At 41.8% G+C, this 18,731-nt stretch overlaps 1 protein-coding gene across 1 annotated transcript; it reads right to left on the minus strand.

Moving 5' to 3' along the window:
- Nucleotides 1-524: 524 nt before the first annotated feature.
- Nucleotides 525-12,734, minus strand: plekha2 (pleckstrin homology domain containing A2). Its single transcript, XM_083911948.1, has 12 exons — nt 12,518-12,734; nt 8,798-8,958; nt 8,420-8,476; nt 7,991-8,039; nt 7,758-7,855; nt 5,267-5,398; nt 4,952-5,041; nt 4,795-4,863; nt 4,620-4,690; nt 3,246-3,309; nt 2,344-2,421; nt 525-2,210 (listed from the first exon to the last, which is right to left on the minus strand). Exons 2-12 carry the CDS (start codon nt 8,936-8,938, stop codon nt 1,761-1,763), a joined length of 1,299 nt encoding a protein of 432 aa, XP_083768074.1. The 5' UTR covers nt 8,939-8,958; nt 12,518-12,734; the 3' UTR covers nt 525-1,760.
- Between the last annotated feature and the right edge of the window lie 5,997 nt (nt 12,735-18,731).

Raw genomic sequence — 18,731 nt, forward strand, 5'->3', positions numbered from 1 at the left:
ATATATTTTTACCTATGACACAATTTAAACTGTTCAGTGGAGAAATTTCACTCTCATCGGTCCTGCAGCCACGCAGCTGCACTGGGAGGCAGAGAGGGAAGTGGACGGAGGTCAGGACAGAGTTTAAGGCGTTTTACCTAATGGACCTTTGCACTGGACGTGTGAAACACTCCACTTAACAAATCCCCTGGGCACTGGATTGGCATGTATGGGGCGTGCATGCCTGTGTTTTGTATTGTGTGTTTGTGTCTGCATAGCGTGCATGAGTTTAAGGTGACAGCGTAAAAGGTCAAATACCCCTGACCTTCTGCATGCCTGGCAGTAGGGACATTTTCGCACTTGGAGGAGAATCCAAAATAAAACTTTTATCCAAAGCTAATTTAGAAAACTCAAAGTTAGTTTGTGCTATCTTTAGTGTAAAATGCAGATTGACCCAGCAGCCACTAGATGGCAGACGGTGAGAAGTCAAAATGGCACAAACGATGAACTTATGAGTTGATTGGCAAGAATCCAAAAAACACAAATAAAAAGCATCATTTAATGGACAAGGAAGGAAACAGACATTACACGCAGACAGAATTGTGCACACAGCTTCAGAAAACGGAAACAAAGAGGCGTGAACATGGTACCACATCAATAGTTTTGAGGTGAACCTGAGGAGGGCTGTGACTACTGGTGTAACACAAAGTATCCAAGGCATCATCTCAGAGGAAGCTGTAATATCTGCTGTGAAAGCAACAAAACAAGTAAAAATGAAAAAAGCAAAGTGCTGAATTACACTCAAATTACCAGAAGTAGTGGCAAACTTTCCCACATAATGCTGGAATAAGTAAAAACAAACAATCACATTTACAAAGCTGTCAACCAGCTGCTCAGCTGTACTTTGATGTTGGCAGTACATTCTACAAGTACCATCGAAAACACTGCTGTATTATTACGGTGCCCTGTTAAAAGAGAGGAGTCACAGTTTACTGACGGTTGATCTTTAAGCCAAGTATTAACAGCTCCTGTTTAAAACACATAAAAGCTGCTGTTGACAACAGAGAAGCACTCAGCTAGTTAGCAAGTGAGTGCATGTACCTTTTTTTAATGAGCCCTATACTTCTATTTCCCCCCCAGACACCAGATTAGATGTTAGTGATAAAATGCTTGTTAATTATTAAGGTTAAGGTGATGTCACATAATGTGTCTCAGGAAAAGAGAGGGAAAAAACACTGCTGGGCTCAAAAGAAACTAAAAATACCCAAATTATATTAAAAATACCCAAATTATATTACAGTATTTTGTGAACATCAGCTTAAATATAATAAGTATAGATATTACTGTGTTTAAATGCCTTCAAACACTTCTCGGTGAATACTTCTAGCAGGGAGGAAAAACACATCCTTGATGTTGTTTCTCCAAGGGGAGCCTAGTGCAACGGATTGAAAGCATGTGCCATAATTTGTAAGTTTGCAAGAACAATTAACAAGATTATTCAAGTTTTCAGAGGAAGTTGCACTAAAAACACTCATCGTCCTTCTTCACAGTCCTGTGAACAACAGCCACTGTGCCTCTTAGTCCCCTTCCAGCTGGGTTCATCCTTCGTCTGCAATAAAGCTACAAGACCAGCAGGAGGCCCCCATCTCACGTGATGGCGTTGAGGCAGATGGTCACAGTGTCACTTCATTAGCAGGGAATACTATTTTTACAAGTAACATTCATTTTAAAGCAGGTACCAACACTTAAGTCCACACAGGAGTCTGCAGACGTCGCTGAACTTAGACGTCCGTGGTGCGGATGCCGTCGTCGTCCAGGCTGAAGGGGAAGCTGCAGCCCGTGTGAGGCTGAGGCTGCGAGCGGTGCCTCCGACGCCCGCTGGCCACATTCCCTGACGCTGTGAGGATCCCCAGTCCGCTGGTTGAAGCTGCCAGAGGCGCACTGGGGCAAGGAGTCGGGGCAGAGAGGGAGTTGGAGGAGGAGGAGGTGGAGGAAGAGGTGGAGGAGGAGGAGAGAGAGGGCAAGGTGGGCACAGGGCTGAAAGCACTGTCTTCATCCTCCGCATCCAGGATGGAGGGCTCACTCGGAGGGACCGGCGTCCACGGCTGCCAGCCCGGCGCCACAGAGCAGGACTTGACCAGTGCGGGTCTGCGCTCATCGATCTGGTGGCGAGACGCTGAGGAAGCGTTGTGACTTCGATAGAGAGAGGATGCACGTTTAAATGAGAAAACCTGCAAAGATAGTGACAAAGACATCATCGTCAGTGTTTATCATATCCAGGAGTCCTCACGTCTCCTCCGAGAACATACAGTGAGAAAGGGTTGTAGATGTTTTTTGTGCTGAGGGGAGAGACCACAAAGTTACCTTAGGGGGACCTCTGAAGTCCTGGATCTTCATCTCAATGTCCCTGATCCAGCCATGCATCTCCTCTGGAGAATCTGTCTATAAGGAAACACGACCAGACGATAAAGATGCGGAGACCTGCATGTCTGCACTTATTCTCACACTAGCTACTGTAGTGGTTTGTCCTATTGTGCCGGGTCACTGCAATATTCATATTTCATGAAAAGACCAAAACCAAAAAAGGAAGATCGTAATAACTGCAGCCAAAGCCATGTCTGAAGCTATTAGAAGAAGTCTCACCATTACAAAGTAATGAATAAAGAAAAACAGACAGATTATATCAAATATCAATAACCAGCTTTCATTTGAATTTACAATTCAAGTGTCATTTTAGTTTAAGGTTGTTTTTCACTTTGCTGTCCGCACATCCACTGTGACCATGGTCTCATTTGAATCTATTTTTGATTATGTGTTGTTTTTTTTCAGTTTACTAAATGTTTGTCATGCTTCCTATTTTTTTTGCACAGACAAGAATAGAAGCGCTCATGCATGCAGCCTTTCTCTCTCTCTCTCCCAGCACTTCTCATCTGATCAGACCCCACCGCCTCAGTCAGCTGTTCTCCCAGGAGGAAGCAATAGGATGTTATTGTTGTTAAGGTAACAGCTGTCTTTGCCCGTTTTTACAAAAACAAACTTTTCATGCTCCTAAAAAAAGAGCCTGTGTCACACATCAGCAGCAGAGCATTTAGAGAAAAACAAATTAAAAACACCAGGACACACCTGCGAATATAGACCCTCTTATAAATATATATATATAAACAAAAATATAGAGGCTCTTTGCTCTTTAACCAGTGCTTTCAGCCAGAGTCAGCGAGCACCCAAAGCCTCTGATTGGTTCGTATAACAGGAAGACGAGATTGTACCTGAATGTAGAAGGTTCTGGAGCTGGTGATGATCTCAAACAGGTTGTCCCTCAGCAGGAGATCCCTGATGGACACACACGGGGGGAGATTATCAGGCTGAAATTATTGCAAAATTATCAGTGGCTAAAGGGAGCACTAGATAGTGGCATTGAACGATTCAAGGTTGAATGCGCTTACTGTAAGTAGCTTTGGACACAAGAGTCAACCAAATCAACTATTTGTAATAGTATTATTATTTTCTGTGTATATATCTGTATTCAGATATATACACAGAAAGTACTGGGCCTGAGCCTGTTGTTTTTTTAAATTGTCAATGCAATATCAAGTTGCACAACACACACATTGTGAAGAGACACTTTTTTTTAGTCAGTAACAATAATTTTTTTTAAATGTTTTTAATGCCTTTTGTGTTCAGTTCAATGTTTAACTAGTTAAAGGTATTTTCTGTATTATTTAACTGGGAACACTGCAGCCTGGCTGCCGTGAACTGAGCTGCAATGTAATCAAATGGGGCCGCCGAATCTTTGAACGTCTCTGGTTGTGGAAGTGATTTTCCCCATTTATTTCTCCTTTAACGTTTCAGATAATCCTTATATGAAGAGTTTTAAGCCTGTAATCGGCTACTAGATGAATCTTCACCACAAACCATTTGATTTTGCAAAAAAATAACAATTGGAAAACAGAAGAAAAGGCAAAAGGTACAAGCCAGTGTACATAACGGTCGTAGGGTGTAGTCAACATTTCCGAGGTAACAGAAAGTTGCGCATAGGATTTTTGGGGGGTGTAGTACTTCTCCATGACATCACAAATAAAACAAGATTGATATCATTCGGACATGTGGCTTCTACTGGAGCATAAACCATCATTTCACAACCTCACAGCTCGTAGTAAGTCTACCTTTGATGGTTAAGACATTACGACTAATAACCCAAACCCTAATGCAGGAAATTAATTTTACTTTCAGAACCACCCTGTTGAGATCTATAGGGGGGGGGGGGGGGGGGGGTGATGAGAGTGTAGGTTAATAAAGGTAGTTTGAAGTGTCATCTACAGTTGCATCGTGCACAGAGGTAAAACAAGACATGTAGAACATCAGTCAAGCTTTTTCCTGCACTGAACACAGCATCTGAAGAAAACTGATGAAAATGTATTGAGGATGAACTTCTTTGAATGTCTGAATCTCAAATTACTCACACCTCCATGTAAGCCTTTTGTTTGGATGCCGTTTGCACGTGTGCAAAGTGTAATCTGTTATATTATATATATATTATATATATATATAATATATATATAATATTCACTAGAGAGATAACCCGGTGGAGAGAAAGTAAAATGATGGGAGGATTTGACTCAGTGATTCACATTTGGACTCACCCTGACTTGACGAGACATTCATGGACCTTCTGAATGTCCCTCAGTGGAACGGCTCTGAGAGGCTCCTTATCCTGGGACATTAGTAAGCATAATTCGGAGAGGGACATAGAAACGCCGCAGTCACACAAAAATATCAACATGAGAGGAAATACAAAAATCTCATCTGGCTCCTCACCGTCTCAGACTTGTAGTAACTGACTGCACTGTCATCCAGGGTGAAAAACCTCCTCTTCCAGCTCTTCCTCTGAAACACACACCACATTACAGTTTCCACATGCAGCTTTTTTTTTATTTAACAGACTTTTATCAGTTAGAAGTGGCTGGGTACTCACCACATTTCCCTGTTTGACACAGTAACCGCACCTCAGCACGCCTGGCTTGTTGCCCCTCTTCTCTCTTCCTTCAGTTTCTTCACTGTCATTCTGAAACATTTCATCATAACTATCTTCAATATCATCACAGCAACTGTGGTCAAATGTGTCCACCATCTTCAAAATACAGCAGATTACATATGAAGTGGTTCTCGTGTCCGAGACCCAAAAAACCCAACAATGCTCATGCATGCTAATTCGGGCCTCTAGCATCATTAGTGTCACCTTTAATACCGTCATAGTAACCACATTGGTTTTTAGCTTCCTCTTCATTACCTGAATGGGAGTGTGGACCACCACGCCACCGATGATCTCAGTCTTGTAGGCCTGCTGTCTCTTCCCTCCCTGAGAGTCGCTAATTACTGCGGTCACATCGGACCTTGGAGGCGCAGGGCCAGACTTAGGAACCTGTCAGCACAGCAGAACGTTGGATAATATTAAAGGTCACATATTGTAAGAGATTTCCATGTCTTTTTTAATTATAAAGCAGGTCGAAGTGCTATATAAATACTGTGAAAAACTCAATCCACAGAGAAATGCACACAGCCTGTATTGAGTAACTGCTTTTAAACAAGCCATCAGGACTTCCGTACAGTTTGTGATATCACAACTGTAATAAATATATATATATTAAAACAATATATTAATATATATATTTTTTTTGATTTTGATCATAAAGGATGTAAACATGTTCTAGTAGAATCCGAAATTGAAACTGAACATTATAGCCCCCCTTTAACTATCATGGCATTAACAAGTGGAGCTTAGTGGTAAAGCTTGCTACTAATTTGCAGGACTTAGAGGTTTAATTCCCACTGGGAGTCCCCAGGCTGCAACAGTGCAACTGTAATATGTTCTGCATGAAAACAATCAGCTCGGTCGAGAGGGTTGTGTGAATCTTATCACTTGACAAACCAGTGAACACATTTCACATGTCTGAAAGTCAAAGAGAGGTCATGGTACAAACTATTAACTTTGTTTGGAAATACAATAGTTTTAAAACAAAATAACTGAAAGTAGCCACAGTTATCAAACAAGGAAGATGGGGATGGGTCACGTTACATTACCTCAAAGACACAACAGTCAACAACAGACCTCAACAGTCACTTCATAATCACAAAAATCTAACAAGAAAGGTTTTGGGAAACAAGTAAAGAGGATATTCTTGAAAACGAGCCAGAAAAATCAACAAGCAAAATAAATAATCTGTAATCTTCTGTAAAGTACTGATGTTCAAATTCATTTTGATATAATTTTATTGTGATGGGTATTATCGTGACATTTCAATAGTTTTATTTACTGTATGTAATGAAAGTGTAAACATTTGTAAATTGTTATTCTCTAACATGGACCCAATGAAGGGTAGTTGTTGCCACAGTAATATGGACCCAAATAAACAATGAACTACTGTTCACTAAAAAAAACGTATCAACAGTCACAAGCCAGCTCATGAGTTAGCATAAATCCATCATTTCAATGGAAAAATCTATAAACACCATTCAAATAAGAGTACGGTGGTTAGTTGTCCATAAACACTGCATTCATAACGGCATTCAAAATCAAACGAACTTGAAAATAAAAGTTCACTGCACCTTAGCTGTAAACCTCTGCTGTCCACTGTCAATATGGAAGTTTGCATGTATTTTGTTGTTTATTTATCCATTTGCAAGAATGCAAAGAAAGAACAAAAGTATAATTGATCATTACAATACTCCTACTGTACAATACATTCATTTGGCTCTGTCTGTCGGTCAAACTCTCGGAGAGCGCAGACCTCAACCAAGGCATGCAGAATCTTACAATGTTAATGCAGTGTGAATTTTCCTGGGCGGGAACTAATTTTTCTGATTATTCCAACACCACATGAATGCAGCATAAATGCTCTATCGGGCCAGCAGTTTTTCAGTACTCTTGCTGAAAGACAGTCAAATAAAACAAACAAACCAAGCCGAATACATAACCTCCTCGATGAAAGTAAAAATATGAACTCTTCCTCCCCTTGATCTGTCTGGAGACGAAGAAATTAAATTAAAAATATTAAGTGAGGGGCTTCATTTTTAACAATTTTTCATTTGTAAACAACTGAGAATTTCTTTACTTCCATTCCTGCATTTACATCAGGTCTATTCTGCTTTAGGAAGTAGCTTTTATGTTTCATTGAGGCCAAGTGAGCTGAGAAACGGCGGCGAAGAAGCCCTCCCATCGGAGGGGAAGTGAAAGAGAGAGTGAGCGGCGCTGCTTCCTGTGTCAGTGTGCAGGTGAGAGAGAAAAAGAGAAATCTTCTCTCTCATCTGGATGTCGCCAAGTCAACAAGGCCCCGGTCATCTCGCTGAACACACACAAATATTATGCAAATGTGCAAACTCAATGTGCATGGCATGTTCACTTAAACACTCAAACATGCACACAAATGGTGCTTTTACACCTCCACCGCAGTGGCGTGTCTGTGTGTATGTGTATGTGTATGTGTATGTGTATGTGTATGTGTATGTGTGTGTGTGTGTGTGTGTGTGTGTGTGTGTGTGTGTGTGTGTGTGTGTGTGTGTGTGTGTGTGTGTGTGTGTGTGTGTGTGATTGCTCATATGCATGCACATTCATAATTTCCTCATTCAACAAGTGTGTGAGAGTATATTTGAGGGCAGAGTGTTGGCACATCATTTCAGACGGCAGCTTCCTGATTCGCTCCGGTGGAAACAAATCCCTCATCAATAACTGTTAGTTTAGCCTTTTTTCAGTCATCAGTGTGCAGGTGTTGTGTTGCACTCACAGTGATCTTGCTGGCCTTGTTGAGAGCAGCCACCCAGTCCCTCATGTCAGTCACATCGTTGGCTTGGAGGAAGTACCTCCGGGAAACTGCATTGATGACTACAGAAATAGACAAAGTCGATGAATATGTACAATCATTTATTGCATTATATGATTTTATCCTGTGTAAATAAAATACATCTAACTGTGTGCTGCTGCATAAGCATGACTCAGTGTTTCTTCCGAAAAACTCACCAAAGCAGAACTCTGTCTTTGGCTTTTGCTTCGCTGTGGCTTCGCTCACCTGAGAAGAGTGGACAAAAGGACAGGAGAGGAGACAGAGGAAAGGGAGACAGGATAAGACAAAAGGAAAGGAAAGGAAAGGAAAGGAAAGGAGAAAGATTTCATATCATTGCTGTCTCTTTGACTCAAAGGGTCCAGGGAGGAGCTGTCAGCACTACAGTGCAGTGCAACCAGATGTCATTATCTCTGGTGAGCTCGGCGAGCGCTCTGACATCTGGAAAACTTCACAAAGTCTGCTTCTGCGTGGGACCGTTAAACACAGATAACTCTGTTCTGGTGTGTCTGTGCACCCTATTTGCATGTTTCTATTTGTGTGAATTGCTGAAGTTCTGTGAAGTGTCCACAGTGCTCAGTTGTTGTTTGCAATTTACTGCATTTTACCTTAGAGATGTAGGTTAGTCTCAGGCTGCCAACAAAGCTAGCTCCACTAGGCAGGTTCTGCATGAAAACACACACACACACACACACACACACACACACACACACACACACACACACACACACACACACACACACACACACACACACACACACACACACACACACACACACACACACACACACACACACACACACACACACACACACACACACACACACACACACACACACACACACACACACACACACACACACACACACACACACACACACACACTCGTCATTGGCACAGAGTCCAAGGTTACACAGCTCCTATTGGTCAATTTCACTTCCTCTTGCTGTTTGTGCAAGTGTGTCATGCATTCACGTGTGGAGCACCTGAGGGTTATCCATATACCACAGCAGAGCATTTTCCTGTGTGTCGAGGATGAAGTATCGCCTCTGGAAGCGGCAGCTGTTCTCCTTCTCCTCGACGTCCAGGAAGCCACATACACGGTTCAGCCGGTCCACATACGGCATGCTGCTGCTATCACATATCACTGCGATGCACAGACAGACAGACAGACAGATAGATGGAAAAAAGAAACTTAAGTCAGATGGACAATGAGAGGTGAAAATGTAAAAGGGAGCAACAGAAAGAGATAGGACAGAAAGGCAGAGACAGGCAGATGCGGAGGATAAACCAACTTTCATTTACTGTTCAAATACACACAAGCACGCATACACACAGGAAGAAAGAGACCCGCTCACACTCAGCAGTTTTTCATGTGACGTGATTGAGGCTGAGCAGCAAACCCTGAAGCCCGAGGCTGAGCTGAGGCCCTCCACCACAGCCAAAAATTACAGACTGCACTCAAGATCTGCACACACGCACATTTCCACTGGCCAGGGAAGAGGGAGGAGAGGGAGGGAGGGAGGGAGGGAGGGAGGGAGGAATGGGAAAAAAGAGGAGAGGGGAGAGAGCTGGTGAGATCTATTTATTAAGATGATGCCATGTGCGTGAATCACTGAGCTGCTGACTGATTTCTGAACAAAAATCAAGACTCAGGCAGCTCAGACACTCAGGTATGCTGAATGTTTGCTTTCCAGGAGAATTTGATCCATGGCAGACATCTGCTCATTAAAGTGCGTTACTAAAATCTATTCTTTTATTCCATTTTATAATCTCATCCTCCTTCAATTGCTGAAGGAGCTTTCATTGGTTTCTTTCACATCTCTGCAGACTAAGCACTAAATATTCACAACATACTGCGCACAGTCGGATGCACTGAATCCCAAGATGCAAAGGAGATTTTCTGCACATTTTCCTTTGCATAGGTCATTTCCCCACACTTGAATTTATTGAAAAGTTAAGTTATGTTATGTGGCCTCAAAGGTAATACGATGGCTAACTAGGCCACATCTGTGACTGATTTTTTTTTTAAGAACAAAAAGTATAACGTAAGTGATATAATCAGGACTGAATGGATGAGCCCTCTGCCAATACTTTTACAGGGCTGTCATAAATTTCCACGAACAACTCCATGAATACATACTCATGACCCAACAACGTACAAACAGAGACACAGAGTAATAACAGCCTCTTCGGCTGCATCTTCACTGCACTGGTGGAGCTATTCTGAAGTCGATCGTCAGAAAAATACTTCATTTTGAAACGGTTTTGAAAATGTAGTGGATTTTGTTTCTGATGCATCAGTGATACAACCTTTTTTTGCCATTGAAATAGGTCATAGATACAAAACATTCAGAGGCGTTTTGCAGAAACCCTGGGTGTAATGGAAAAAGAGAAAATTATGCCGCAGAGGTCACACAGACACCCACACTGAGACTGACACACACACAAACCATTTTGGATATCGGAAAACATCAGGCTCAACCATTACAGAGAGAAGCAGCGGTGAGGTTTTGGCATCCTTGGCAAACTTTACCAATAAATGTAATTCAGCCATTCTTTAACATGTTTCTATGATTTTTAAATTGAAAACAGAACAGGCCAACGCATATATATCATTGAATGCAAATACAGTTTGTGTGTATGAGGGCAAAACACAGTGCACAGATCACAGCAATGATATCAGTCTTAACCACATCCAAGGCAGCGTGAACTGAAACCCACCTACACTCAGTTTACACATCTGCTTTATCTGTGGACACCTTAAACCTCTTTTCTGAAACAGAGATGGATTCAAATTTACGTCAGTCCTACTCTAATTTAGTCGCATAAAATAATGGGCAAAACCGATGCAAAACAGGCCAAGATACTTTAACTTGAGTCAAGCTCCACAATCTCTTGATGCTTCACTTCCCTGAACACAACTCAGCACTCAGTTCAGTAGTAGCAGGCAGAGGCAACGTGTTGCTAATGTTCTCAGATTCTCAGAACATTTACCTACCGTTTAAAACTGTGAGGACTGGCGGGCAGTGGTGGAATATTATTGATATTACTGATGCATTAACGTGATGGTTACTTAAGCTTTTTCAGGCTTTCTATAACAAGGCCTCATATTTCAGGGACTGTATGAAAATTAATGCTCATTTTGAGGGGAGGATGTTGTAGAGTTTAGTATGGATTTTTTTAGTTGGGGAGAACCTCATCTTTGTTACAAGGATAGTTTGGATTTTTTGAAGTGGGGTTGTATGAGGTTTTTAATCAAAGTCAGTGTGGCCTATTACCTACAGCAGCCTACAGCAACTGCAACCAGTCTGCGCAGGAGGGATCAGGCGGTAGAGTGAAGTCATCGAACCAAACGTACAAGAAACACGAACACTTGAACAAACATCAGCGTGATCAAACTACCTAAATCTACATCAACAGAAACCAGTCTTGGGAAAACTGTATTTGAGGTGTACTCGAGTTTTTAGTTTGGCTAAATGTCCCATCCGCTAATAAAAAGGGGACAGGACTTATGACCTACACTGCTGCCAGCCACCAGGGGGAGATCGAGATGCTTTGGCTTCACTTTTGGGGAGCCGTCCATCGTTATGTAAAGTAAATGCTTCAAAGCCACCAGACTCCATTTACAAAAACAGTCATTTCATTTTACAGCCTGCTTTTCTAAACTGGGGTGTGCCGACGGCCGACTACTGGTAATATTCATTCATTCATTCATTCATTCATCTTCAACCGCTTATGGTTTATAGTATAGTTTATATAGAGTATTCTTGCATTGCCAGACCTACAGTATCTCCACAGTGAGGGTGTAGGTCTGGCTGCACAAGTTAAAATTCTATTATAGGAGAAAAAACACTTGTTTGTATTTCTTTAAACCAATCCAGATCATAGGCTCCAAGCCTGAGAGTGGAAATAGCAGAAGCGGAGGAGGATGGCCGCTGGATTTCATGCTTTATACCTTATAGGCCTACCTACACTGCACATCCAGTAATCCAGAACAGTAACACACTGACTATGGATAGCCTACCTTATACAACTCAATTAAACGTAAACAAATACAAAATAAAAACTAGCTCTTTAAAAAAAATAACCACAAGGTTCAGCCCCATGTTCAGGCCCCAAAGTACAACATTTCCCTCCAAATTGTGGCGGAATAAAATAAATAAATAAATAAATAAATAAAGTAGCATAAAATAGAAATGCATAAAAGTGAATATCTATTGGGACTGCAGGTTGGACAAACAAGCTATTTCAAGACCTTCGGTTCTGGATGGGAAGTTGTGCCGGGCATGTTTCAATATGTGTCTTTAAACCATTAAAGCACTTTCTTCCTTCTTTAAAAACTTCCACACAGATATCCACAGTAATGACCACACAGCGCGGGCACGAGCATCACGCCACTGAATGAGCAGTTTGAAGATCAGGGGTGCGTGCGCGTTTGCCTATAACGCGATAATGAGCGTGCATTGAAAAGGTTTACATGTGATCTGGCAGAGTTACTCAGCGACACCTGACAGCGTTGCATGAGTTCAGCTTAGATGACACCGCTGCACTGAATCACCACATCCAACGACTCAACGGCATGCCACACCTACAGCACGGTACCCTCTGCACACACACACACACACACAAAGGCATGGAGGCACAACACGGACACACACATATATACACAAGTCACAAAGTGCCACTGTCGGCGGACTTCTCACCCGCTGTGGAGTCAGTGTGCGCCACAGCCAGCGCCCCGCGCGGCTCCGAAGCTCAGAGGAGAGACCCGAGTCCGGTGAATTACGCGCATGATAGACAAACTTTTAATAACTTTTATCAACAGCGCACATGAACAAAGCCGGCGTGCGTTAGTCTCTCACACACCCTCGTCTGTTTGTTTGTGTGATCGGATTACAGAAAGACTTGTCTTTTTTTCCGGGTTGGACGTTTCGTTATTAGAATAAACCAGCCCCGGATGTGATCTATGCGTCCTCCGAGCTCCGGCCGGACACCTCCCACTCCTCCTCCTCTGCTGCGCCTCTGCTTCTTCTTCTTTTTTTCTCGTTTTTGTTGAGTTTTTTTAACCATGGATGTTGGCAACCAGCGTATTACCACCACCTTCTGCTTCGGAGTGTGGATCATCGATTTGAGGACTTCTCTGTTTGCTCCATGCTCTTTAATGTCTTTAGATTATTAAGATCTTGTTACATCCTGTACCTTTTTATGTGTTTATGTACAGCAGCTTTGCAGCAAACAACAGCCTCTTCCTTTACACTTGCTTTGACGGGTTGTGCTCTTTTTTAAGAGGCTTTTATTCACAACAGTGATTCCCAACCAGGTGTACTTGTACCCTAGGGGGTACTTCTGCATTTACAAGGGGGGGGGTACATGGAAATATATTCGTGTATCTCACTTGATTTGAAACAAACTATAAAACTATTTGAAAATAAAATGATATGTACACATATTGAGTCATCAGTAGCTGGAACAACATGTGTTGCACATGAGAGTGCATGAAAAGTAGTTCGCAAGTGAGGAGAGAGAAGTTTGCTAATGGTAATGTTTAAAGTAATTAAAAAATATTTTAATTGTTTGAAAAAATACTGTAGGTAACTATATTGTAAAAAATGGTATGAAAATGTATTGTGAACAGTGTTAAATAATATCCACTTTTCGATAAATTCAAAGGAACACATTTGGAAGCTGATGGGTGGTGTTATCTGACGGGGGTGGGGTACGTCTTAAAGAAAAGGTTGGGAACCACTGATTTAGAAGATACATAAATCATGAGCAGCAGGACTATCTTTCTCCCCGCAAGTGTTATGTTTCCTTATCTCTGCTTCTCTCTGGTGGCAACTTTGTGAGAACTGGGTCAGACACACACACACACACACACACACACACACACACACACACACACACACACACGGTTGAATCAGTTGGTTATAAACGAGCAGCTGTAAAAGAAGGGAGTGTAAACCTGGATAAACAGGTACACAGTGAAGAATAGTGTCATTCATGTGTAGGCTACCTGCCATGGGAGGTGAGCTGAGTGTGTGACAGGTGTAAGATGATGTGCCAAAAGCGTTCAAGGAAAAAAAGCTCATGACTTCCTCTACTTTTACAGCTGTAAAAGTATCAGCACGGCCATCATGATAATGTTCCACTGAAAGCAGGGCCCAGAAATCCTGAAGTCCCAGCACAACCACACACATTACCAATCTTTGACTAGCCACCAAATCATAACATTCCAGGGTCATTTTTTTTTTAAATCACAACATTTCATATTTTATACATTAATTGTTCAATTGGTTTAAGGTCATGTTTATTTTCCCATAAGGGGGGAAGTGCTGTGCAGCTATAGGGTTCACATTAAAAAAACAAAAACAACTAGAGACTATCGTGTGATGGGATCACACCACAACATCAAATCAGGCTTTACTCGGACCGCACCCAACGTTGAACTTCATTTTGAGCTCAACTTTTGTTTGCAACGCTATCACGGTGAAAACATCTGTGCACAGACATACATCTCAACACACACACACACATATATATATATATACACACCTGTATACTAGACTATATTTCCCCCCTTGTAAATGCAGAAGTACCCCCTAGGGTACAAGTACACTTGGTTGGGAATCACTGTTATGAATAAAAGCCTCAACAAGAAAAAAGAAAAAAAAGATGAAGAAGCAGAGGAGGAGGAGGAGGAGGACTGGGAGGTGTCCGGCCGGAGCTCAGAGGACACATAGATCACATCCAGAGCTGGTTTACATATATATGTATGTATAAAAACACAAACTATTCAAAAGGCGTGTGTTAACCCCTTTTCGACCAGGACATTTTGAGGGCTGGTTCAGAGCCAGTCCCCAATCTTGAACCAGTTCTTCCTCTTTCGACAGCCAAAGAACCGGCTCTTGATCAGGAAAACTGGTTCCAGAGCGGCACCAACTCTTTGCTGGTCTTGAACTGGCACCACAAACTCTTGCATGCTTTAAAAAATGTTGTGATTTGAGAATTTGTGTATTTTATTGGTTTTTTTTTTGTTCAAATTAACAACTTTCTAAAGAGACATGTCTTCTTTAGTGTGCGATTAACGTGAAGAAAAAAAAGTTTATTCACAGTTCCTTTCAGAAAATCAAAAAACTATTAACACCTCGGCAAACAAACATAAACATGTGCATGTCTGATGTAACGGCAGTTTTCACTGAAGACAGCTCCAGCTGCAGTCATTTGATTCTGACGTTGCCTGTAAAGACATAAATCAGTGGATCATTCCTTTTAAATGCAATGTGATCAATTGCGGGTAGCCTGTGCAAGGTAAGGTTAGCTAATGTTAGGTTCCAACAAAGGCTATCATTAACATCTTACATTCAGCGTTAATAAGAATCCAAACATGTTAGATAATTACCTTTCTTCTCAAACAACATCGCCATCCAAAGAATTCAAGACGAGCATTACATGTGTTGTCGTCCACCGTTGTTGTTGTTGTCGTTGTTCTGCTTGAAGTTGGCCTTAGCATTTCTGGGGAAACCTCATATGTGTACAGTGATGTAATGACATGGCTCTCTAACCTGTGAAAAACAGGTTCTGAAAAGGTTCCCAACTTGAAACAACGGTGAACCAGCAGCACCAGCCTAGCACTAGAACGAGGTGTGGGTTGGTCGAAAAGGGGTATGTGTTAGTTCCCACTGCAGTTGGTGTCACCAGGGCCACATTTTGCCACGACTACACACACGCACGCACGCATGCACGCACGCACGCACGCACGCACGCACGCACGCACGCACGCACACACACAGGGAGTGTTGCCGGCTGGTAAGAGCAACAACACAATAAATCACAGAGCTACATCAGGGAAATGGAAATTCATACAAGTACATGTACAAGAGTGTGAATGTGGAAGTGTGCAAATAAGCAAGGGAAGTGCAAGGAAGGCAGCTAGGCCTCTTGCATATTCCTTCTAAATGTTGATCCAAAATAAGCACGACCATTCTTTAGCTGTCAGTTTCTTACAGTCTCAGCATGAACATTGTGTTATTCATGAATGAGCTCTGGTCAAAGGGTTGTCTGGGACTGTTGGGTTCAGTTTTAACACGCAGAACAAGTGACCTCAGAGTCCCGTGAAACAAACATGAAGCAACATCTCTGAAAAAAGCAAACCAATATAGCTCAAATGTATATTAGTTTAAATTTACAATCACAGAGAAATAATACATGAGAGATATGTTATATATTAAGAAACAAATCTCAGATACTTCTACTTCTGCTCCCTCAAAGCAGTTCGAGGAAATCCAGGTGCTGCTGATGCCGAGGAGTGCGGAGAGTTGCATTTCTGGCAGAATAATATGTTTTAATACTGCAGGTGGAACTTGACTAGACTGTAGTTTAAACTTTAGCAATGCAAGAAACATTTTCTAATAAACTTTGACAACAGACACATGTAGTGGTCTAAAAAGTAAAGCGATACATGAAAAGCTCACACATTATTACTATTGTTATTATTATTATTGTTATTATTATTATATTTATGCCAGTTCTGAACTTATTCTTCCAGGCAGTATAAAGTGTTATACATCATATGATTCGGGAGAACCCTTTTTGATGCAGCGTTAAGTCATCATGCATTACCTTCGTGTGAGAATACCATGTTTGACTGTTTTTTTAAATGGCCAGTGAAAAAAAACATATGTTGAATAACTCCATAGTCAAGCATTGCATTGTTTTTCAATGTGAAACGTTGTTTTTGGAGCTCCAAGTGAAGTTTGGTGCAAATACAACTCTTCCATAGTGAGTTGCAGCATTTATTGGGTATTGTCCTATGTGTTTTTTTTAGTATACAATGTGACAATAATACATTTTTGTGCTTTCTTTTTATTTTGGTCATCATTGGGAAATACACAAACTAATCTTTTGAAACATACTGCAAACTGGTAGCGTAGCCTCATTGCTTTAGACTTTTAAGGGATAAACCAGTACTTCAGTGTTGCTTCAAGGTTTTTCCACCTTTACACAAAGGTGACCACAGTTGATTCCTGTGATGAAACTCCTGAGAGACAGTAAGAAAGCTCGGAGGATGAACTGACCTGACCTCCTGATTTCAACACTCTACGTCTAATCAAAAATCCGTGTTTAGGGTTTCCAAACATGTAAAATCTTCCTCAGTGCTGCTAAAATAACAAAAGTCTGCATTTACAGGAGTGATTCCATGTTCAGTTTTTTCTTTATCTTTTCGTCAATTTGTGTCCTCTTGTTGAGAGGAAGCGGTCGCACGTCATATGACCTGCCTGAGGAGGGAGACCTGCCTCACAGATTTCATATCCTGTGGCGACTGACTGCACAGCGTTCAGGTTACGCGGTTGCAGAAGGAAGTCCCGAAGTTTCCACAGACTCGTGTTTGAGTTGAATATCACATACTTGTTTCTCTCCACTGTCCGCATGCTTTTACATCAGGAACACACACACATTTATACAAAATGTCCCACCAAGGTGATCTTACCCAAACACATTGTACACACACAAAATAAGGGTGTGATTGTATCTTTATTCAGACGAGCTTGCATGCACTAAAATTCAAGCAGTAAAACAAACCATTAACAAAAACATTTTCCTGAGATTGTGGTGTTTAAAATACTTAACTTTCTAGTTCCCATGGCAACAACAGGGCAGCCCAGCACCTACTGAAACCACACCAGCAAACAGAATGAATAAGGTGTAGGCTACTTGACTTTGTACACTAATTCACCACAAACACTCTCAGGTTCACGGGTTAGCATTTGAACCTTGTTTTTGTACGTTCACCTGAAAGTGAACATACCACTTTTGATAATACCACATCAATGAGGTTCTACTATTCAAGTTCTTGATGATGATTAAAAAAGAAATACACATTTAAAGGCGCTGAAGCTCGTATTTATATACAGACTTAAACCTTGTGAATCTCTCAGATCCTTTTTATTTTATAAACTTGGATTAAAAATCTCTTAGGGGCACAGTGACAAAGACAAGGTGGAGGGATATACAACCTAGCAAATGACTGGATGGACTGAGTGATGAATCACTGGAGGTAAAGAAAAGTGGGGGCTTTTACAGCTGACTGGCGGCCACACGCAGAAGCAGGGCCGTGATCAGCAGGATGGGGCTGGAGGCCAGAGCGCCTGCGCTGTTGCCGTGGTGGTTCCCGTGGCTGTGGCTCCGGTGGGGCCCGTTACAGTCGTCGCCAAAACAGCATTCCATCTTGGCTCCGGAGCCGACGCCGTGAGCCTTGTCGCAGAAAGCCTTGTACGTGCACGACTTCATCAAGGTGTCTGGAGAGAGAGAGAGAAAGAGAGAGAGAGAGGGAGAGACGTGTGTGTGTGAGGATGGCAGTCGATCACAGTTTCATTGCTTTGAAGTGACTGAAGACCAACCACTTGTGTTATACTGGTATGGCACTGTGAACCCGGTGAACCTCCTACCACACTCACCTCACCCTACACACACACAAACACACACACACACACACACACACACACTTTATGAATATACCTGTATTCACCAACTGTCTGAAACGCTCAGTTTAAGTGCACGACGCCTGTCTTTTTAAGCCCCTCTTTAAGTCTGCTCTGATTGGTCAACGTTTCCGGGTCCTCGCTCTTGCCGTCTCTGCATCATCATTGCAGCTGGGGAATACTTTAACAACAAGGAATATTTTCTACCTATATATATTGTATATGTGTACTGTATATATATGTATATATATACTGTATATATATATATATATATAGTATAGTTATGACATCACAACCGTACAAAGTCCTAACGGCTCGTTTAAAGACACAGTTCCTGAAAACGGGCTGTGTGCATTTCTCTGTGGTTTGAGTTGTTTAATACTTTCAATTTTATATAGCATCTTGACCTGCTTTAGAATAAAAAAAGACATGGAAATCT

The sequence above is a fragment of the Echiichthys vipera genome (assembly GCF_963691815.1).
Source record: "Echiichthys vipera genome assembly, chromosome: 4".
NCBI lineage: Eukaryota > Metazoa > Chordata > Actinopteri > Perciformes > Trachinidae > Echiichthys > Echiichthys vipera.